At 45.8% G+C, this 24020-nt stretch overlaps 1 protein-coding gene across 2 annotated transcripts in view; it reads right to left on the reverse strand.

Annotated features, from left to right (window-relative positions):
• Positions 1–24020, reverse strand: part of LOC146789717 (WD repeat-containing protein 48-like) — a 404338-nt gene that overhangs the window by 245037 nt on the left and 135281 nt on the right. For both annotated transcript variants that reach the window (XM_085632054.1, XM_085632055.1), the window contains 2 exons: positions 15097–15183; positions 14732–14860 (listed from right to left, as the gene is read on the reverse strand). In XM_085632054.1, the coding sequence (XP_085488180.1) occupies positions 14732–14772 (41 nt within the window). In that variant the 5' untranslated portion in view covers positions 14773–14860; positions 15097–15183. The remainder of the gene's footprint in view (positions 1–14731; positions 14861–15096; positions 15184–24020) is intronic.

A 24020-nucleotide genomic window follows, 5' to 3' on the forward strand; every position in this document is an offset into this window, starting at 1 on the left:
AGTTGGCCACTGACATTCACCTGTTAGGTGGCGTGGCGCGGTGCCACTTAGCGCACAGGGCCTGGGGACACTCGGTGGGGGTACCTTGGCGGCCGCATCGGCAGTGGGATTGCGCTGCGCGGGCCGTTGCCAGCCAGTGGGGTCACCCCTGTGTTACCTACGATACCACGCCGGAGTGTGCGGAGACAGAGCCTGCCTGTTGGGAGGAGTACGACAAAAGCATACCTGGCCCACCATGACGAGAGACAAGCATGGTGGAGGGCCCTCCAAGCAAAGTACGCTGGATAAGTTTGCTGGTCCTGGGGGCCCTGCGGTGGCGGCTGGTGGGTCTCAGGGCACCGTCTCAGACAATGCTGCCCTCATGGCGGCAATCACCCAGACCAGGGACGCCCTTGATGCCAAGATAGGGGCGGTGGGATCAGATGTTATGTTGCTGCGCCAGGACCTGCGAAATGCGGTGGCACGCATCACTGAGACAGACGCAGATCTCTGGCGTGGAAGATGTGGTGGCGACCCTGCAACAGCGAGTGACATCTCTAGAGACTACTCAGCGGGGCTTGGCGTCTAGGGTGGAGGATGCGGAGGGCAGGGCGCGATGCAACAACCTCCGCTTTGTTGGTTTTCCGGAAGGGTGTGAGTCTGGAAATATGGAGAGGTTTATTGCTTAGTGGCTGGAGGGATGGCTGCCCCCCCCCCCCCCCGACTCCCTATCCAAATGCTTTGTGGTGGAACGGGCACATAGAGCCCTGATGCAGAAACCTCCCCCGGGGGCTCGGCCGCGGCCAGTGATTGCGAAACTGCTTAATTATCATGATCGGGATGTGATCCTGAAACAAGCCAGGGTCCAAGAATCTTTGCAGTATAATAATGCTCGCATCCTGATATTCCCGGACTATACTAAACAGACCCAGCAACAGCCATTCATCGCGGCTAAGGCCCGCCTGCGGGAACTCAAACTTCCGTATGCGTTGCTCTACCCGGCCCGGTTGAGGGTGGTCTATCGCTCCCGCATGTACTTTTTTGACTCTCCGGAGGAGGTTTTCCGTTGGACGGATGAGACGGTGCGGCTGCGCCCCCACTCCCCGCCCGGGAGAGAATCGGACTCCTCCTCGAGTGGCGTGGTCCGGAGTGAGCCCGGTGGCCGGGGTCTCACCGCTCCAGGTCCAGGAGGCGATCCAAATCTGGCAATGCTTCGTCACGTGTGGGACCTGCTTCGGATCCAGCGGCACCAGCTGACTGATTCATGCCTCTACATGTGTATTCACAATTCTTAGAAATGCTCGTAGTGGTCAGAGGAGCCCATTGAGGGCCGGTATCTGTCGGGTATTCCAGATGGGGATGGGGCTGAGGGACAATGGACTGTAGTTCGGGGATCCATTGGCGGGTGAGGGGTGGTTCCCCCTGTTGGGGTATGCCTGCCGCGACAGGTACTTCATCGTTTGAGGTTGGGGGGGGGGTTGGTAGGGCTGTTCAGGGGAATTGTGCTTTCATCGCACTGTCCGCTTGCAGGTCGGGGTCACGCTGTGTGGCATGTCCTGGGCCATCGAGGCTCTTCATGTTTTTGATGTTTTGGCATGGCTGCCGCTATGGGTAGATCGGTAGATTCCTTGGGGTCCCTGCGTATTTTGAGCTGGAATGTCAGGGGGGCGCTAGATAAGATTAAGCGTGGCGCTATCCTTAAGCAGGCTAAACGCGCCAGCGTTGATATCCTGATGCTACAAGAGACACCTTATGGGGACTAAAGTACTTTGTTTTCAGCGCTTCGGATATACCCAAGTGTTTCATGCGGGCTTTGTGGGGGTGGCGGTCTTGATTCACAGACGAGTCCCTTATATCCACATCAGAGCGTGGGGTGATGCGCAAGGCAGATATCTTTTCCTGCAGGGTACGTTGAGGGGTGAGTCCATGATTTTGGGTAGTGTCTATGCCCCACCGCCGCTGTCCTGGGGCTTCGTGGAGAAACTTGTGACCGTGTGGACAGATATCCCAGAGGGTCTGGCAGTGATTGGCGGGGACTGGAACGATGTGCTGGATATTGCTGTTGACAGGTGGAGGCCCGACGGGGCCCCGATGGTTCGTGGTCCTACCCGGCTTTCTTCCCTCGTACTGGGCCAGAATTGGGATGACCCATGGCGTCGGTTGCATGGCGTGACTCTGGGGTTCACTTATCTTTCGGCGGTCCACGTCTCCTCTCGTATCGATTACATCTTCGTGTCTCGGGGGGCTGCTGCCAGGGTGGTGGCGGCTGATATTCTCCCTCGAGGGCTATCCGATCACTCGCCTGTGGCCATTACACTGCGTGCCCGCCTTGCACGAGCACCTTTCCGGTGGCGCCTCTCCACCTGGAATCTCCAAAAGGCAGAGTATAGGGAACACATGGGTGACGCCATAGACCGCTATTTGTCGCTTAATGTGGGTACGGTTTCGGCTCACCTTCAGCTTCTCGCTGATTACTGTTGTCTTGCACTGTTGCCTTGCACAGGAACAGAAGTCGCTAGCTTCCCAACTCCACCTACCAACCACTCGGCCCCAAGATATGCTTTGGCGCCAACTGATTAGTGAGGGGGAAGGGGGAAAGTGGATAAAATAATAAACAATAAGAAGAGACTGGTTCTGGACCTTCTGGTTTCCTATCTGGAATTCTTCATCTGCTTTCGGTCTGCTACTGAAGACTCCTAAAGGTAACTAAACACACAACAATTTATTATTTCTCCCTCTCTACTCTATCGTATCTTTTTCCTTTCTTTTCTCTTGTGTTCGCTACCTACCCAGAATCCTGAACTCTGTGCTGCTCTTCCTGTCAGACTCTGCCTTCTTCTTTTCTTGTTATTGCTGTTGCTACTTATCTGTAAAACATGTATCTATTAGTCAAACCTTTACAATCTTTGATGTGTTATGCTTCTACTCTCTCTTTTTAAAACCTACCAGTAGTTTTAATTTAGTGGTAGCTTTCTCTTTTCTCTCGTAGTTTTTCTTTATTCTGCTTTTTCTTTTATATTCTAAGCTGTCGTCTTTGATAATCTCTTCCTGTGTTTTCTCTCCTCAGGTTATCACTGTGCTGGGTTAACTCAGGTGAGTCTATCTCGTTTCTTCTCTAGTTTACTTTTCTTAGTCTGGTTGTCTTTTCATCTCTCAAGGCCTTTACACAATATTCATAAATGTTCTCTTTTCCTCTTACAGGACTCTGAACGCTTATCGCTGCTAACAACAGTAAGTCTTTAATTATTATTAGCGGTTCTTCATCACTAAACATTATTTGACATTAATGTGACTGTAAATTCTTCCTATAATTCACTTAGCTTTCTACTTGTTCTTTTTCAGACGCGGCTGAAGTCTTCACTCGTTTTCTGAAGAGACGAGGTGACTCCGTACTCGACTCCCGTAAGTAGTCCTTCTCGGATTCCAAGCGTCTTCCTTTCTTCTTCGGTAAGTATCGGATTCTTGTCTAGGAATGGTTCACCAAGGGTTGCTCTCAAGAAAAACTTCTACTCTAAAAGAATTCACTTCAAACTGGGAACACTCGCGGAACCGGACTTCTCTGAGGGAATGTCTTAGTGAAGTGCGCAATACTTCAGGCGTGCGCGCGTCACACAGTCTCTCTGGATTTCCTAACAACTAGACCGCAGACCCCAGCGCCTTAGCGGCCATCAACACTCGCGGAACCTGACTTCTCTGAGGGAATGTCTTAGTGAAGTGCGCAATACTTCAGGCGTGCGCGCGTCACACAGTCTCTTTGGATTTCCTAACAACTAGACCGCAGACCCCAGCACCTTAGCGGCCATCTTGGAATTGCGGGCATGCCACCAACTCGACCATTGAAGCTTATTCCACACTGAAGCGCCTCTTGAACTTAATCCCTTGCGCTTCGTTTTGGAACTCACGTTAGGGATCCTGACAGCGGCGTCTGTGGGAGGCGATGAAGCCCACACTACGGGGGGTGGACATCTCCTTCTGCGTTGCGGCCCGTGGGGCCCGCAGGGAATCTCTTATTCGGGCAGAGGCGAAGATATTGGACCTAGAAGCACGCAGTGGGGAGGGGGGAGGCTGGTCCGCTGCCAGTTGTTGCTAGCGCAACAGGATTATTTGTCCTTTTTGCTGGAGGAGGCCAGACGGGCGTGGCTGGCAACCCGCAGCAGGATATACCAGTGGGGGGACAAGTCGAGCAAACTCTTGCAAAGATTGTGTCAGGAGGCGACGGGCTCCCTGGTCCTCCCGGGTATAGTCGGTCCCGACGGACAACCGATTTCAGATCCGTCGGCCATCGCAGAAAGTTTCGCGGTCTATTATGCGGACCTCTATGCTCCCCGAGAATGTCTACCGGCGGAGGCTATTGCCCGATTTTTGGACGATCTTCCGCCCTGACGGATGAGGTAAGTGTAGACCTGGACCGCTCATTATCGGCAGACGAGCTGAATTCGGCTCTTCAGGAGCTGCAGCCCGGTAAGGCGCCGGGTCCTAATGGTTTCCCGAATGAATTCTTTAAACTGTACTTCCGGCAGCTTGGTCCCCATTATTGCAGGGTAGTGGAAGAGGCGCGGGAGGTCAGTCGCTTGCCCAGAGACTGGCGACATGCTGAGGTGGTGGTCTTTCACAAGCCCGTCAGGCCCCCTGAACACCATGCATCCTACCGTCCCATCTCTCTTCTCAACGCCGAGGCTAAGGTTCTGGCCAAGGCGCTTGCTAATCGCATCCATCCCCATATCTCGTCTATTGTCCATCCGGACCAGGCGGGGTTTATGCCTCAGCGGGCGACTCGTCACAATGTTCGTAGAGCCCATGCAGCGATAGCGGCGGCTCGCTTTCTCTCCTATCTGACGCTACTTTACACTGATATAACAGCGTCTGTACGCGTGGCGGGTTCGGTCTCTTCGGTCTTTCCCATTGGTCGAGGCACCAGGCAGGGGTGCCCCCTGTCACCTTATCTGTTTGCTCTGGCAATGGAGCCCCTAGCGGCATGGGTTCGTATTGATGCGCAGGTGTCAGGGCTTGAATGGGCGAACGGACTGTCGGATCATATTGCTTTATATGCGGACGATGTACTATTCTTTCTTACTCAGCTGGATAGGACTGGCACATGCGGTTGCTGCGTATCATGCAGGTGTTTGGGGAGACTTCGGGTCTATATATGAATGAGCATAAATCTACCTTGTGGGTCCTGGGTGGAGGGGCTGACCCGGGTGCTTGGGCTTCCGCGGTGCAGGTGGTGCGTGGGGGGCTGAAATACTTAGATGTGTTTCTCTCGGATGCGAGGTTGATCTCCTGGGAGAGGAACCTGGTGCCGGTGTGGAACAGGGTGCGTGAGGATCTTCGTGTCTGGTCCCACATGCCCCTATCTATATATGGCCGTTCGGCTATTTTCAAGATGGTCTCTCTTCCCCGCTTGCTGTACCAGCTGCAAAACCATCCGTATCCTATCTCCTCGGGTTGGTTCCGCCAGGTCAATGCGGCCTTGAGTCAGTTTCTCTGGAGCGGGGGTGTTGTTAGGGTGGCTCTCCGCACCTGCTTTAAATCCACGTACTGTGGGGGACTCGCGACTTCGGACATTCTCCCGTACTATATGGCCTCACACCTGTTTGTTCTTAACGAATGGTGGTATGGCGACAGGTCGGATCCGGCGTACGCCCTGGAGCGCCGTTTGATGGGAGACCACTCACTACACACGCTTCTCTATTCTGCGCCCTTGCGGCGTTCCTTGCCGAATGTGACAGTTGGTGTTTCAGGTCTGGAGACATGCGTTGGAGGATGGGCTGGTGGAATCGGCTGACTTGAGACACCGCTTTGGCATAATGGGCGTCTGCCGCAGTTGGCGGCCTTGCCCGGCTTTCATGACTGGGATGTGATTGGGATCTCCACCCTGGGCGATGTCATGAGGGGTCCTAAAATCGTTTCAGGACTTGCAGAAGGATTTTCAAATGCCGCGCACACAATTTTTTTAATATTTGCAGTTCCGGCATGCTCTTTCTCCTAGTTTGGCGAGTCTGGAGGAGCTGGCCGACTTCAGTCCGGTGGAGGCGAAAGTTTTCATGGGGGACCTGCGGGATCATAAGATATCGCGGATCTACCAGTCCCTGGTAACGCACTGCTCCCCATCGTTGCAGCGTCTCCGTGGGGCATGGGAGGAGGATGTGGGCTCACTTGAGGAGGAGGATTGGGCGGAGGCTTTGGCCTCCCCACGTGGTGCGGCTATTGCTGTGAGCCTTCGCCTAATCCAGTTTAAATACCTGCATAGAGTGTATTTTACTAGAGTCAGACTGTATAGGGCCGGTCTGGTGGCGTCCCCGAATTGCCTTCGCGGCCTGCATGATTTAGGGACCCTGCTGCATACTATATGGGAATGTCCTGCGCTGACTAGGTTTTGGCGGGGTGTACTGGCATGCCTCTCGGAGGTTCTGGGCTGGGATCTCCCTCGGTCTCCTAAATTAGTACTCCTGCATGTCATGGATGATATAGGAGGCAATGTTTACAAGCGCCACCTGATGCTCCTGGGTTTTACCATTGCCAAACGCGACATTGCGAGGGCTTGGAAGGCGACGGCCGCACCCTCCGTCTCAGTGTGGAAGACCGGATTGGATTTTTGTATGGGCCTTGAAGCCCCCATTTTTATAGCACGAGGCTGCCCGCGTAAACACTATACAATCTGGAAGCGCTGGGCGGACTACAGGGGATTGGATTTAGATCCCATTCCAGCATAAGGATTGAGTGGGTTGCGGTACTTTCCACCCTTGTCGTGGGGGGGGCATGTAACATACGCGTGTTAGGGGGCATGGTGTCGATTGGACATGTTTCATAGAGAGGGTAGAACTGTAGCTCCGATTATACCTGCTGATGTTGCGGGGCTGGTTGTGCGATGGGGTGTGGGGTAGTGGGGGGTGTTTGGGTTTTTTTTTGTTTAATTGTGCTGTATCTTATATGCATGTCCCTTCTGTACTCTTTTTTTGTCATATGGAAAACGGTCAAAGTCAGGATTTGGTTCATGGATGCTACGGATGCTTCTGGGATACAGAGCTCCGCTGATTGTGCATTTGACTACTAAAAATTTGTTTACAAAAAAAAAAAAGCTACAGATCGCAACAGTCTTCTCTATGGGAGGCATCATCCTAAAGCACTTCGGGATAGTCTCCAGTCCGGTCTGTTTCTTTGTCTAAGACGCACCTGCGACACCCTCCCGGAGTAGGATGTCCAAGCTAAAGAACGTTGTGCTAATCTGACCATCCTGGATTATCTGAAGAGGAAAGTCAAACTGGCATTTAAAATGGCCAGAAATCGTGAATGAGACGAATAATCCTCTAAACTGTGTTTAGACTTTTACACCTTTATCCAACAAGATCTAGACGATCATAAAGAGCAGTGGTCAATTCTCAAAAGTAGTACCCTTGATATTTCAGACCCCAGGTTCGCATTCAAACGGATGCAAAATCTAAGATCTTTTGGTCCACACACGCTCACTGAAAACAAAGAAAACTACTCATATACTCTGGGGACTACCTCCAATGAAAGGACACTACCCATGTGGAAACTGTATAGTATGCAAACTAACAAATGAGCAAAGAGAACAACCTTGGAGAAAATTATCCATGGGTTTAGAGAGGACATACCAATTGTAATACAAGGAATTGTATTTATCTCATTACCTGCCCATGCGATCTTCAATATGTAGGGATGACTACCTGACCTATCAAAACGAGAATCACGGAACACGGCAGCAACATCTGGTGTAAGCGCATCACGACTAAGATGTCCACACACTTTGCAAACAGCAACCATGCTCCAGATAACATTAGATGGACAATACTTGAGGTAAATGACCACTGGGACAAGCGGTCGCTATTCACAAAAGAACGGTGGGTGTTCCGTCTAAAAAGCCATACACATGGGCTAAATAACGGCATCCTGTGGCTTGATTGTAACATTTAAAACTACATGGGACACTGCTATGAACCCCGAGCCAGATACCGAGGTGGGGAGAACACCATGATGTAAGATGGCTTGAGTCCACGCTTCATTTATTTAACAAATCTGTACCATCAAGGATTCCTGGGGCGATCATGAGCATTTTTACTGAGTAAATGACATGGCAGCTATTGGATGCCCCGAACATCTAGGTTCAGATACCATAGCCATTTACCTTATTTAGGATAGCATGCCAAGTTTACAGTATCAGAAAATTCTGGAGTGCTTTCCTCACATGACTACTATAGACTACCTAGGTTCAGATACCATAGCCATTTCCTTTATTTGGGGTAGTTTGACAAAAAAAATAAAAAATATTGGAGGTCACCTCACATGCCTATCGTAGGCTACAATAGAACACCATCCCCTATCAACTAAATACCCGGATAGATTTAAGATTCTCCCAACTACTTCAACTTGGCTGCCACCATATGCCCGAGCACCATAGTCACTTTTATTAGTTTGACCACATACTACGCCAGACTGTATGCGAACCTAGGTTCCGACCACCCCGGTCTAGACATCGCAGCAATCCAGCTTACTGGGAATAGTCAAACCAGAATTACATGGAACACATTTCAATATATACAGAATATCAAGATTGACATAATATCCTCCATAATGATTGCATTATGACTACTATTGGAGATACGCCAACGATTGCCCATATATAACATCAGAGAGCCCACTGATTAACGGGAGCTCCGTAAGAACATGAGACCCCTCTGACCATCTCAAGATGGCCGCTACCAATTCACGTTATCTCTGTAGAACATCTTCTACCGAGAACGGAGCCTCTTCAAGATGTCCGCTATCATACGCCCCAACCACCTTGGTCCCACATGTAACCACAATGCTTTGACGCAGAGTACTTCTGGGTCTCTGCAGGTGAGACTCGTTATCCAGGCTCTCTGTACTTAAGCAAACCCCTTTCGGCCATGCACTTCATCTGCAGGCAGGCAGGCAGGACGAGGGGTAGGTGACGGGCTGCTGACCGCGCATGGAACTGTGACTAGGACATTGATCGCGGAGGAGAAAGTGACACGTGAGTGCACTATCTGTGAAACTATGCATGGACCACTTCCGCCTTCGATATTATATGTTAACAGAAACCACAATAATCTCGGTCTCCGGCCTTGACCTAGGGCACCTTGTGGCCTAGGAGTAGGGGTAAGAAATACAAATACCTCATGGGAGTCGGTAATAACCATGCATTTTAATCTGTAATAACACTGTTGTGAGTTCCTGTTTGTGTAGTCCTCTATATACATATTTTTTTAAATAATGCTTGCTGTTAACCAGTGATTTCACAAGTGATTTAGGCACTGGTGGCACTCACCAATAGAAGAGCTAACGTAGAGGTCAGACAGCACAGCATAGCATGGCACTGCGTTATACGATGATATGCAGAGACCATACGTGCATCATATGTGCTGTCCACAATAAAACATTGATTGTTTGGATATTTTAAGCCCTTTCCATATATCTTTCTTTTTTCATTCAGGTTGATTTATGGATTCGTACTGGGGTGAGCATGACAGATACCTAGGATCTACTGTATCACTACCAGGGATTGAGTATAAAAAGAATCTAGATACCCACCCTAAATCAGGGGTAGGGAAAATGTTTTGGTCCTGAAGAAACACTAGGGATCCAGTGCTAGACCAACATAGCGTGAAACATGTCGACCTGAATAGTGAAACCACAGCAGTTCACTACAACACTCACTGAGTAGTGGCATATTATAACCTTGCGCACACTACCACATCTTCGTTTTTAACCTTACCGAAGGGTCTCTGAATAAAATTTGTTCTCCTTTAGGTAATTTTAAGATCACACTCTCCACCTTACACAATATACCCCACACACCCGCATGCACAGTCACGGCTGATACAAGAAAAGATCTCCGCCAAAGAGCCCTCTCGCAGGACCCTTGGGGCATTGCAGCTCCAGCCCCACGAGGAGCCAAACGCCCAAGGATGAAGCATGACACCCACAAGGGTGTTGGAGGGCAACACTTCCAAATAAGGAAGATCCCCCTAGAAACATATATTCCAACCACACCTTTTCTTTACTGATTACACGTGTCAATTATAGTGAGGCGCATGGGTACTGGACCTTAATCTGGCTCCTAGTCCCCCTCTTTGTGATTCTCAATATGAATGAACAGTATTTTGGTCATCGTGTAAAAGCTTGTACACAAAAGAATTTTTTTACCAGAGCATAGGAGTTCAATAAGAGGGTTGGAAATTGCATAGCCTCTTGAAAGCATTGACATGCACCTGTGAGTTTAGAAAGCTCATGGACTCCCTCATAAGAGATTAATTAGTGAGGTGCACCAACAGTGACCAAGTGCAAGAAAAGTTACTGGCCAGAAATCCCTCAAGGAAGCAACTGCTACTGTGGAAGGCATGGAAAATGTTTCTGGCTGGGTAAAAGATGAGAAACCACTCCACAGAGACAGTAAATAATTCCGCGTAGAGTAGCGCACATGAATTATCTGAGCAAGAGAGAACAGCAAGTAGATACTAATGAGATAAAACTTGCTGCAAGAACAAAGTTTAAAGCTCCGTCCAACGGTGGCAAATCGAAAGGTTTTAGGTGTGGGAACTCTAGTCATGTCCAATAGCCCCAGCTGTTATGCTAGGAATCTCACTTGTCAGAAGTGAGAGTTTAAAGGCTATTACGTAAGGGTCTGCAAACCTTCAACGGAGGTAAGAATGGTGGATAGTGTTGAAAGTGTCTGAAGCCCTAAAGACGGTGGTCTTAAATGTAAAGATTGAGGTGAACCTGGGATCTGTTATGCCCAAGTGAGATTGAAATTGGGGGAAAAACTTGTGGTGTTGGCAGTCTCAGGAAACGCATTTACAATGACTGTATACCAACTTTGGGATAATGAGATTCCCAATAAGACATTGCTTCCAGCAGATATCAACCCAGTCAGCTATGGGGGTTCACACATTGATGTTCTAGGCTATGTAGTAAAAATAATTGAATCTAAAGGCAGAGAAACCACTGGGAAAATTTACGTAGCCAAGAGGGGACACACCAAAGATATATGGGGATTATATTAAATCCCAAAGCACAAGACCAGGTGATGCTGACTGCGTATGGTGGTGGCATAAGTTTCTATGATGAATTTCCTGAGGAATTTAAACAAGAGTGTGGGTTGCTCAAGGATTTCAAACACAGGATTGTGTGGAAAAAGGGTGCTAAACCTTGTATGCATAAGATACCTAAAGTTCATAACTTGGCGCTCAAGCACTTGAAGTAGGATATAGACTTTTACATTCTGACATCATTGAGAAGATAGTCATCAGAATGGTTTTGGGATCCAAAGATGGAGGGAAGGCCATAAGGATGTGTGTGGAGTTAAGAGAAATTAATAAGTGGATCACCAACTACTCCAATATTTCAGAGTCACTCACTAAGCTTAAGGGAACTAAAATGTTCAGTCCTGGATCTTTCCTCAGCCTATCACCAGGTACAAGCAGCTGCACTAGTACTCAAGGCATCTCACCTAGTAAGCAAAGCCATTGGGGGCTTATTGATTTATTAGGATGCCATTTGGGCTGGCCTCGGCTGCCGCCTGTTTTCAAAGGATAATGAAGATTATCATGGGAGAGTTACCCAACATCTTATTCTTCCAGGATGACATTCTCATTTATGGCAAGGATGTGAACGAGCATAACAGGGTTTCAAGAAGTGTTGAGTAGATTAGAGGCGAAAGGACTCTTGCTGAAACAGCAGAAATGCAAGATTGGAGTTACTTCTGTCACCTACTTGGGTAATGTCATTTCCGGGGAGGGCATTCAACCCAAATTAGAACTAGCAGACCATATTGTGTGTGCTCCCCACAGACAACAGGTGAGATTATTCTTGGGGCTCGCAGATTTTATTCCAAGTTCATAAAGGGTTTTGTCAGTGTAGAGGAGCCCATAAGAGCTTTGCTGAAAAAAAGGGTGCACTTTAAGGTCACCCGAGTCTCAAATGGCATTCCAAGCTGTGAAGTCGGGAATCGGCACGATGCCCACCCTAGTACGTTTTGACACAAGGAGAAAAACCATTCTAACTAGTGACACCAGTTTCAAGGGGCTGGGGGCGGTGCGGTGTCAGATTGATGATGGAGAACGGATGGTAGTTTCAATTGCCTTCAGGGCCCTTAAGAAGTTTGGGGAGCATTACTCGTGCTTTGAGAGAGAGACTTTAGCGATAACGGGCAGTGAAACATTTAAAGTTTTATTTGTGGGGCATTCCTTTTCTAGGTAGTAAAGATCAGACCCCAAGTTTTCTCCTGCAACCAAAGTGACAGGATGATTCCCAGACTTAAGAGGTGGAGCGAAGGGTTAGAAGAGTTAACCTTTCAGGACCAATACCTCCCTGGGTTAGCAAACATAACTGATGTTTGTCTCGTCTACCAGAGGAAGGTAGAAATGAGGTGATTATTGAAGACCTGGGTTGTGTAAGTTGGGTAAGGGAACCAGCGATCATGAGGGATGAGTGGATGAAGAGTGGGGAGGAGGATGAGGAGCTCACCACAATTAAAACAAGTGGTGAAGAGTTGGCCTGATTGCAAAGAGCTGGATCCGGAGTTGAAACCTGTCTGGTTGGTGAGGGATCAACTTGCGTTGTACCAAGATGATCTGGTGAGAAAGTTGTATCGACCAAGAGCATGAGATCCAAGGTAGTTAATCTAGGCCATTAAAGACACCTAGGTAGAAGTCTCACGAAAGCCCGGGTGCGGGAGAGGTATTGGTGGCCGGGCATGGATCACTAGGTGGAAGGGGTGGTGAATTATTGCTAGTTGTGTGCATCCAATGACAGGACCCATGTGACTAATACTGCTCCTTTAACACCAGTTGTTGTACCGGATGAGCTTATGACAAAATTGTGCCTGGACATCATGTGCCTTTTTGAGTTGTTGCAGCCAACTGAAAGGTTTGTGTTGTTGGTGGCCTACACATCGAATTGGGTTTCACCAAGGGTGTGAGTAATGTGTGCACTAAGAGGGTCTTGGAGTTTCTCAAGGACGAGTTTGCGGGAGATGGTGTAACCAAACATCTGGCAACAGTTAATGGGGTGCAGTTTCCCTCATGAGAGATGCAGGAGTTCTTGAGTCCGTTTGGAATAACACACCAGAAGACAGCTCTATGCGCCAGAGGTCCTGCTAAGTGCATGAACAGGATGGTAAAGGCATGTTCGCAAAGAGCTGTAGAAACCACGAAAGGGTGTGCTTAGGGACATGTGATAGGCACATCATCCCTTGCCTAACTGTGTAACACAGCAGTCACCCTTTGACTCCTTCAGGCGCAGACCAGCTAAGCTCAATCCGGAGTGTTGCCTGTAAGGGGCTCTGATATGCTGGACAAGATGGAGGTGGGTGCCAGAGTCCTGTCTATACCAGAAAAGAGACAAGCAAAGGTTTGATGAGAAAAACCCCATGAACAGCAAACAGCAAGAGGTGGAACGTAAGGGGGGGGGGGGGGGGGGGGGGAGAGAGAGATCAGGCTTTGGTAAAGAAACCATGATGGTACAGGAAAGGTGCAAAAGAGTAAATGGGGTTTTTCGTCATTACCTCCATCAAGTAGAACGTGGTATCAGTTCACACAGGCTGCAGGTGGAACATGTCTAGGCTCGCAAAGTACAGAGGCAGCAAGTTACCCCCTGGTGAAGATGTTGACAACTCTGTGCAAGAGTGCTGTTCGGGGAGGAGGGAATCGTTCAGTCTCATGCCACAAGACATAGTAGGGCTCATATTCGTTTCAGAGGTTGTGATTAAATGATTTGCTAATTATTTTTAAATATTTGCTGTTCTTTTGAGTTCTCTACTCCTTTCCCTCCTCCCTTAGTTATCCACTTGTAAGTAGAATGCACTAAACCTGGTTCTTATTTTACTGTATTCTTATATTGCATTATTAGATTTATCGCATTGTTATGTAAGGGGGAAGTGGGTGCATGGGCAGCTCATGCCAGGAATATTCATGGTCTCCTGGTGAGCTGTGTTCTAGGTAGAGCAGTTGGACTGGGGGCGAACCGGCAGGTTGCATCATTGTTGGTGTATTACGGATTGACAAAGCACTTAAATAATGAAACGGAGTTCATGTCGTAACAGGTGCTCATTCCTGTGTAACTGCACCTGTCCTCAAAGGGCTACTGGAGGGATAGAGTGAGCATCTGTGCTTGGAAGTATATATGATTTCAATATAGAAGTTAATTCATATTATTTCCTATGAGGTGTTAGTTTAAATCCCTGCCTCCATCAATTTCTTTAGGAGTGTTGTCAAGTGTAGTGAAAGACTTACTCCAAGGCTGGGCTGGGGTACATTTAAGCCTGTTTTAACACTTTTAGGGCTGTAGTAACTAAGAAAATATTTTGTGAACTGCAATGGTTTTATTCTTTTGTGGGTATGTGTTTACTAGGCTAGTCCCTCTCAATCCCCTCAATTTTCCCAAAACCCTTACCCATTTGAGTAATTATTCCTCCCTCAACCACTACCCAACCTAAAACAGCATCTCTCTGCTTGCAGAGATCTCAGCCCACAAACGACAAGCGGATGGGTTAATCTCCACCCGTAGGTATGTGAATTGAATTTGGCATTAAGTAGTGTTACTGGAGTACTACTTTACATACTACAAAAAGTTTCGTAAATCAGGCCTGTAGAACACAACTAGAAATGTAGATGCTTGGACACTGAAAGCAAGGAGTTAAACACCATTAAATTGTACTAAGATTACACTGGTTGCTGTAGAACCGATTGAAAAAGAAAAATTCACTTAGTACCTTCCTTCACTACCCCAGGCTCCATTGGGTGTCAATGACATCTCGGCAGGAATCAGTCTCTGTATTATAAGCCATAAGCTTCAAAGGCTTCCCTTCATGGGATTCGATTAACGCATAGAAATCTTCAGACTGAAAAAGATTGGGAATGGGAAATTAGATGTGTTCACCTGTTCAATTAAATAAAGGGCAACTAGCTAGTAAAAAACGCAAATGAAGGGAGGTAGGTTAGACTAAATAATTTAGTAACTTAACAAAAAGCTATGATCTCATGACATCAAGTGAAACCAATGCACAAATACATTGATATCAGTGCAGAACAAATACGGTCATTACAATACATTGTTAAAAAAATATATAAATCCTACCCCCTGAAGTATCTGATCTGTGCCGACAATGTAGTCAGTATGGGGTTGAAGACCAGCTAGATAGGCTGGAGAGTTGGTTTCCACGTCCTAGAAAGAGGGGAAAAAAATGTTGTAAATAAAAACGAAGATTAAAACCTACTAGTTTATAATTCATTTTTCCCTGCTTCCCATATTAAACAGAAGGGGCAAATATGCTATTTTAATTAGAGGTGGCAATAGTTCTCAGGAAGCAATAAGCCAGCGCCAAGCATGAGTGTCTTGGCTCTAACAGCCAATACACAAGCTGTGCCATCAGCATATTAAGTAAATACTCTCCCCATTTCACCATGTGCTAGCTTTTCTTCTTTCCATCACTAACACTCCATTTCTTTCTGGCTCCCTTACACCTACTTTCTCCAGTCTTTATGCTCACCTCTTTTCACTGCTTCACTTCCTCATCTCAATCTTTCTCTGCCACCTCAATGACTTCAGTTCTTGCTCCTGATGCCCCACTACCTCATCTGCCAATCACAGATCACTTGAAGTCTCCGCATTGTTCTGTGCTTAAAGATCCAATAGGAATGCCTCTAGGAAGGGTCCAGACTACAAAATGGCCAAAGACCATCCTTTTTGCATCCTCCACAACCTTCCCTTGGGCCACCACATCATTCTCCAAGCCCCAATTAGTGTAGGAGAGGAGGGTCTCGCCAAAGTCTGACATTTTGACTGGGGAAACAAATAGCCGTCAGCGCTGGCGAGTCCCTCCTATGCTGCACCCAGTGGGGCATAGAGATTGATGCAATAATAACAGGTGAATGCACGCTAGAAAGAAGCTCGACCTTGTTGTTGCTTGGAGGGTCCAAGAAGACAGGAAGAGCTGTGCATCTGGGTGAGCCATCAGTGGCTCGCCCATCTCCAGTGCATATGAACAAAGGAGCATAACTTTGGTTGGTTGTACCTAGTGTGGAAATTGACCTAAACACCATGTCAACGAATAAACAGAAGAGGCACTGATAGTCTTAACTTATCAAATACATTGTATTAATCTAGTGAATTTACTGTTTGAATTTCCACTAACAGATTATCTGGAATTGGGTAGCTTAGGAGATCAATATATTTTAGAGTCTCAACCCCTTCTATGCTCATGATGGAACAGTTCCGTCATGGCACCCACCTATGGGTGAAGCGCTGGCGCTACCCCCCCCATGGGTAGCCCATCTACACCCCCAAGCAGGGATGGCAGCGGAAGAGTTTCCCCTGCCACCCCTGACCCCCCCCCCCCCCACCCTTCAGCGGTCGTGTGACGTCAGCCCGTTTTTTGGGCCTTTCTGGGGGCATTTTTTTCCTGCTGGTTTCTGGGCAGAATATCCCATTAGGGGTGAGGGATTCCTTTTATGTAGATGAAAGCGACCTCTTGGGCAAGGGTCACTTCCAAAGGGGCGATAATTCGTTTCTGACCCCCCTGGTGACAGATCAGCCGTTTTGTGGCTTTCTGCCCCCAGTGGGGGGTAGAAAACCCCACTAGGCACCAGGGATTTTTTTTGTAGATGGAAGCTACTTATTAGCAAGGGTCGGTTCCAAAGGGGACAAGTTTTTGCTCCGCTTGTTTCTGCCCCCCCCAGAAACCCCACTAGACCCAGGGTTATTGATTTAAAGCGCATGGGGCAATCCCTTGCGTAAGGAAAATCCTTCAAGTTTCAAAATAGGGGCATTTTCCATCAGCCTTTTTCTGCCCCCATCCTCCCTTTTTTGATACTTGTAGGATTTATTTGAAGGCCCATCTGACAGATGTGACAGTGTGTTATGTTAATGGTTTTATTTTTTGTGAATTGCGATTGTAATGTTTTATTTCTCCTTTTTATTCTAGTTCAAGGCTTTTGCTATTTTGACTGATTTTCCAGGTTGCGGTTTCATCGCTGGGGGTTCTGCAGTTTGTGTAGTTGCATGTGTTTGGTAAGAAAACTTTTATGTACTATTTAATTTTAATTAGTTTCATTTCCCTGCATGAATGTGTTTTTTGTAAATGGTGTAATAGCAGTATGTTTAGCTTTTGTAAAAATCTTTTAGAATTTGTGCTGGATGTGTATTTTGTTGCCGTAGTTTCTTTGTAGTGGGATATTGTTGGTTTTTTCTGTGTCTCTGCAGAGTAGGTCCTGGTGAGTGTAGCTGTCTCAGGCAAGTTAGCTGTATAGTTTGAGTATATAGATCTTTGTGATAAAGCCACACTTTGTATATTACTTGAATTTCACAGTGTTTGTTGGCTTATTTGTGAAGTCTCCTTTTTTTTTTTTTTTTTGAAAGGATTATGGCTAGCCGCAAGATTACTGCTCAGCAGATTTTTGGTATGCTTCGAGACTTCCTCTTACCATGGTTCAGAGACTGACTCTGCATCTGAGGCAGAGGAGACAGTGGAAGATTGTGTCATTGAGTTTTCTGTCCACGAGGAATCATCGAATAAGGAAGCCACTCATTAGTGCAGATGAAGTGACTTTTAGAGGAGGACACTGATGTGCCAATAGTACAGCAAGAGACATCTGGGCAGCAGCCTGGGGCAGCAAGGCTTCCCATTGGCAGAGCTACCTCTGGGTTGCCCCAGGCATGGTGCAGCCGGCATTGCCGGACTTTACTGGTGTCCCAACGTGTAGAGTGGATACTGAAAACCTTTTGCCTATAAATGTTTCAGTTGTTTATGGACGATGTATTTTGTTCCCATTTCGGAAATATATAGGTTTCCTTGGTACCTACTTTTCACTCTTTATATTTAATTGCTATATACCCGGTACACAATGAAAAACCATTGCTAGCTGCAACTCAGCTATTGGCTCTGGGTTCTTTGTGAACCTACACGTCCTATATATCCCCACAACCAGAAGGGTTCTGCGGATGTAACGTATATTGCTTTAAAAAATCTGTTGTCATACTTAGAAGTTACAGGTGAAAACGTTGGCACAAAAGGATGTTTTCTTTTAACTTAATTGCAAATTTTATATTCAACTGATAGTTTCTATTAAAAAAAATCTTTAAAAGGATCAACACAATTGACCCCTTGCTGAATTCAGAATTTTGTCTACTTTCTAAAAATGTATAGCTTTTCAGGATCCATTATTGCTTTCACACCCATTTCTACCACTAACTGGAAGGCGGTTGAAAGCACACAAAAAAAGCAAAAATAGGCTATGTCCCAGTAAAATGCCAAAACTGTGTAGAACATTTTGGTTTTCTGACAAGAGTCTGCCTGTCCCTAAAAGCTGAGAAGATGGTGACTTCAGCACCGCAAACCCTTTGTTGATGCCATTTGCAGGGGAAAAAACAGACGATTTCTTCTGCAGCAAATTTTCCCCCATTTTTTCAAAAAGAAATGGAGGTGGCAGTATTTTGGCTAATTTCTGGGTCCCCTCCAGGGGGATTCGCAAAGATGTTGGAAGAAAAGGACGCAAATTTGGCATGGATACCTTATGTGGACAAAAGTTACAGGGGCCTAAGTGCGAACTACCCCCAAATAGCCAAAAAAAGAATTAGCACAGGGGATGGGGGGAGGCTTAGCAGCGAAGGGGTTAAATTCGAACTCACCAGGGGGCTCACTAAATAACTGCACCAAGGACTTTGCTAACTGCGCCATATCAGCGGGTATTTTCAAAGCTTTTGAGATATCGCTGTATTCTTTTCTATGAACTGAATGAACCCATAAGTGACTGCTTTGTGTGACCTTTGTTTATAGAGGTAACATGACTGATTATCAATCTCGCCATTCAAGTTTCCGCATTAATTTAAGACAAAAGATTATCTAAAAGCTTAAGATTCCTTCCTAAGTGAGCTTTGAACACAACTTCTGTACTTCAGTTTGATACTTTTATGGAAGGAAAAACCTTCAGAATAAAGTATTACATAACAATTAACATTTCATCCAGTTAAAGGCATAAGTGAATATTTCAAGAAAGAATTAGATAGCAGCAAATTATTAAAAATAAAGTGCCACATGCCTTCACAGAGTCTTAAGATTAACCTACTTAAAAACATGTTTCATTGTCAAACTTTTATGTATCGGATAAAAGCACGTCTATACACCACAATCTATTTTAAAATGATCGGTAAATAACACTTCAAGTTGCCAGCAGATTGTAAAAGTAATAGTGACACGTGCCCTCACAGCATGTCTTAAGAATAAGCCTACGTATAAACTTGTTTCACCGTCTGACAATTGGATAATTGATAGAACATAGCTTTGCACTGCCTAATATGGCATTTCCTTTTAAAAAGTGGAATCAAAAATAGCCTAGTGTACAATTCATAAAATGTACAAGTGTGGCTCAATGGTTAGAGCGGCAGACCCTGATGCAGAGGTCTGGCCCGGGACCAGGGTTCAATTCCCCGCCTCGGCGGCTCTTGGGCTCAAAAATTCCACGGACCTGACAATTCTCGCCTCGGTGCCTATTCCAATCATGGAGTCCCACTCTGCAACTCTGGGCAATAGCTTGCTTAATCTCCACAACGGCCCCCACAACGCTAAGGATGCCTGGCCTCCACCTTGGGGGTGCCCAGGAGTGGACACCTCACAGGGAAAGCCAGGATGGGTTCCACAGCGGTATTCGTACAAGCGCCTTGAGACCCTTGTGGGTGAGTAGTGCGCTATACAAGTATCAATTTACAATTTACAAGACAACAAAAAAAAGGTCATATTTTGGCCTGACTTATTACATAGGCAAGGAATAGCAGGAAGGTTCAGTTGGTGCCCAAGAGTAAAGCACAGTAAGTATTCAATAGTGTTGGCGCGAAACCTAACAGCGCACCCCCATCTCCCACTAGGCTGCACTAAATAGACTGGAGATGACGGCGAGGTATTCAAGAACAAATATGCGGATATTATTGGTTTCCCTACTGTGCTTTGAATGAGACTTTCCTGCACCAGATCATAAAAAGCAAAGGCTACTTCCCTTCTATCAAAAGAATGGCATAGTTCTTTCTCTGTAAAGACCCTCTCCATACCAATTTTTCCAAATTCAGATTTAATATATTCCAAACACGGAATTCGGAGGCAGTCATTTCTAAGAACAGCCTGCTCGTTGCTCCAAATAGATAGCCAGAATAATAAAGGCCGTTATATATAACAAACTTACCTCTGTGACAGATATGGAGGGAGGAAATCTGTACTCTGAGTAAGTAGCCAGCAGAACCCTTTTTCTTCTAATTGTAGAGTTTTGCAGTTAGCGACCTCCCAGATTGCGAAACTGCAAGTGGCAGTTGACACACATTGGGATTTATAAATTTGCAACATAGCTTTCAGTTGGCCCCCGCCACGGGGTTGAGGAAGGGAAAATAGGGAACCTATTGTTTTGGAAAATAACATTATACAGTGTGCAATACTAGGTGACCAAGCTCCAGAGACAGAACAAGACTCCTAGATATGGACAAGTCTGAACACTAATTAGGGAGTTATTCCCTACTTGCATACTAGGCAGTTTAATGCAGTGTTGGCCGCATGCCATGATATGTGATTTTGTAAAATTGGTTAGAAGTTCTAGTTTTGGCATAAAAATAAATTAATGCACATACTAGGAGGCGTAAAGCACTGGGAATCCAAGCCATTAACACTGCGTCGACTGCATATAACAGCACGGGTAGGGTTTCCCTTTAATGAATTGGACATCGCTGGTTATAAGGGCTAGAGCAGGGTGAAGATCATGCAGGAGCGTTGCCCCACTGCTTTCCCGCAGTGCGAGAAGCAGAAACAAAATGATTTAATACCATTTTATGTTTCTATTTCTTGCACTGCGAGAAAGAAGGGTATGCCTGGTTGCGAGTGGGCGGTCCTGCAGGAGTCCAGGGGAGGAGTGGCTTGCTCACTGAGTGCGCTGGCTGTTCGGTCGGCTCCAGGGCCGACCAAACCAGTCATACGCATTTTGCATTTTCTCTATGTAGGCTGCATGCAGCCTACATAGAGTAAACGGGCTCCCCATAGATGCCTGTGGTATCGGCGTCCCAGCCAATCACAATGCTGCCATTGCAGCGTTGTGATTGGCTGGGGGGAGGGAGGCTGCCTGTGGCTGCTTCCTGTTCAGACAGACGATGCGGGGCAGGCAGGCAAACGCAAAGGTAAGTTCATAGATTACTACCTTGCACAGTTTAAATTACATTACAAAAGAATATAATTAAAAGATAAACCACTGCTTACTGTCTACCAATGCATGATAAAATGGCTTAACAGGAACACAAATCTAATCACAAGTGTGATTTTATCTCAAAGTGTGGCTTTAAGATCTTGCATTGTAGTTTTGGTTAAATGCCTTTGTTTCCACCTACGACAGTTGACACAGCAACATGGCAAACTACATATGCAGATCAACATGCCATTTACCATTGATGAGAGAAGGAAGCTAATCAGGACACACAGCTTCACCTCTCATAAGTCATGGCCCCTCATCACATTCAAGGGTAACAAAACAAATATTAGACAGTGTTGAGATACACATGCAGACCCCAAGAATCCTTAAAGATTAAATAAAGTTCAGGCTAACCCCTGCCTTGATGCGGCTTCTCCAGAAAAGTTCCCAAGTTTAAGGGGCTCCCATTTCCTAAACTATCTACACAAACTAACAGAACCTTAACCTCCCCATCGATACTATTACTTTACAATATGTCACACTATAAAATTATTTTTTTATAAAGTATCAAATTCAGTTTCAATTAAAGGTCTTATTAGTACAATAGAGGATAGAAAACGAGTGCCTGAATACATGTACGAGTGCTGATGCACGAAAGAGTTGCACAGAATTTGCCAGAATCTTAAACCACTATATCTTAAGCTCTTAGAGCCATTGGACACAAATATGTATATCATACCAGCATACTGAGAAAACTACCTCAATCCAAATCAGCACTATTCTTATCAAACCATGCATATGGTAACAATTTAAATTTAACGGCATGTTACGATGAACAATTATTCAAGCAAGAGAGAATGGACACCCCCCTGGGAATTTTATTTTTTCCCTTCTCTTTTTAGATTGAGGAAACAGAGCATCCCGCTTTTTACCACCTCTGAACAGGTAAAAAGCGGATGTGCCATCGAAGGTTCTGTTTTTTACAAGGAGCTATAGATAATTTTAAAGCTTAAGTTGGCGCTTCTCGAAGCTGGCTAGGGTACTCGATACAATTGCTTGCAATGGATAGCCAGCACTTTGTTCCATGATTCTATCATGCTAGCTGACAATAGCCAAGGCGTAAGTTTTGAGAAACCCATGTTCTGATACACTAAAAAATGTGCTAATTTAAAAGGGCAGTTAGTCCATGTCACATTACTCGATATAGTAAAATATCGAAAGAGTAAAAATGGGTAGTGAGTGCCCTGCAATTATTGTGCGCTTTCTTACTAACAGGTTGTAACCTGTATAGTGCAGGTGTGTCCAACCAGTAGATCACAAGCTACCATTAGCTCACAGAAACCTTTAGACTAGCTTGCAACCTTGAGTAAATTGTTAAATAACCAAAGGGTCACCTTTTCTTTTTAAAGTTAAGGGAAGGCTGTGTTTATTTTACATGATCATCAGGCTGCAGATAGCAAGCAGGGCTGGAGTCACATTTATGACCTAGGGCCCGGCACAGAGGTAAAGAACTGAAGTACGGAGGTATTTAACTCTTAAATAAATTCTGTTAATTTAATATTGAGCATGAACGCATTGTTTCCTATCTTACAGTAAGATTCTCGCAAAACAGCACTTTCAGCACTTTACCCTGTTGCAAATTAGACTGAACACTGACGCCCCTCACCAATATCTTGTAGATGCAACACCCGCTGCTTAGCACTTTGCACCTTTTATCTACATGAAGCATCCTTTCCAGTTCCGCCCCTCCATTCAAACTTGCTAGGGCACCAGACCAACGCAGCCAGGCACCTTGCGCTGCCTTTTAATGTATGCACTGCTCCACTGTTTTACTCTATAGCAAGTTTATAGCTACAGCTGCCCAGCTGTTACCCCCAAGCTCCCCACGGCTCTATGCGTACACCGCTTTACTATATAGTAAAACCTCAGCAAACAGACGCTCTGTAATCAGTATCTTTGTCATAAGACAAGTAGAACACTTATGACTTTTTACAAGAATCCTGTAGAAGTAACAACTGCTGCTTTGCATTCTGCACTTCACTCTAAATAGTCCTAGCCTGCCCGATATCCCGTTTTTTGCTGTTCAATACTACTCTTGGGTCATATTTTATCGAAATTTTATTGTGTTTTAACGATCTATTTTAGGTCACTAAAAATATCAAAAAATGTAAAGCATGATTGTGAAGGTTTTAATTAACTGTACAATAAACTCAACTATCAACAATATTGAGCATGAGTACTAAATGGTGCTCCTGAATGCTTTTAAATGGGAGAAAATTAAAATGTAGTTGACTTTCTAAATTTCTACCATTTCAAAGCATTGCATTTCCAAACAGCAGGCCTCTTGCTCCCAGTGGGCAGTATGTAAAGTAATGTTGGTTATGTCGGGTTCGAAATTGCGTTAACACTTAATCAATAGTAAACAATGGCAAGAGAAATTCAGTTACTCCAATTAATCAATGGAGAATTAAATAAAAAAGAACACACCAATTATGAATAAATCAGAAAAAAAATTATTAAAAGCTTAATCAATTTGGTTTAAAACATTTCACAAGCAATCAACAAAGCTTTTTGAAAAACAGCATAAGGGTAATGATGTGATAAGTTACTCACATCTAAAAAAAATGGTTCTAGACTTTTGTTATACACGTAACGGAGACACATATGGCTAAAAGGTATTTCCTGTGCCACAAGTACATACGACAGGCTCTCATTCACCCATATACATATACCCCATCAAACCAGCATATCTGGCTGAGGAAATATGAATTTTTATGATCAATTGTGTCCCCTATCTTAGACCCCAACGGCTCCATGTACATGCTACAAGTACATGTATGTTCCCTC

Source organism: Triturus cristatus, chromosome 10, assembly GCF_964204655.1.
Source record: "Triturus cristatus chromosome 10, aTriCri1.1, whole genome shotgun sequence".
Lineage (NCBI taxonomy): Eukaryota > Metazoa > Chordata > Amphibia > Caudata > Salamandridae > Triturus > Triturus cristatus.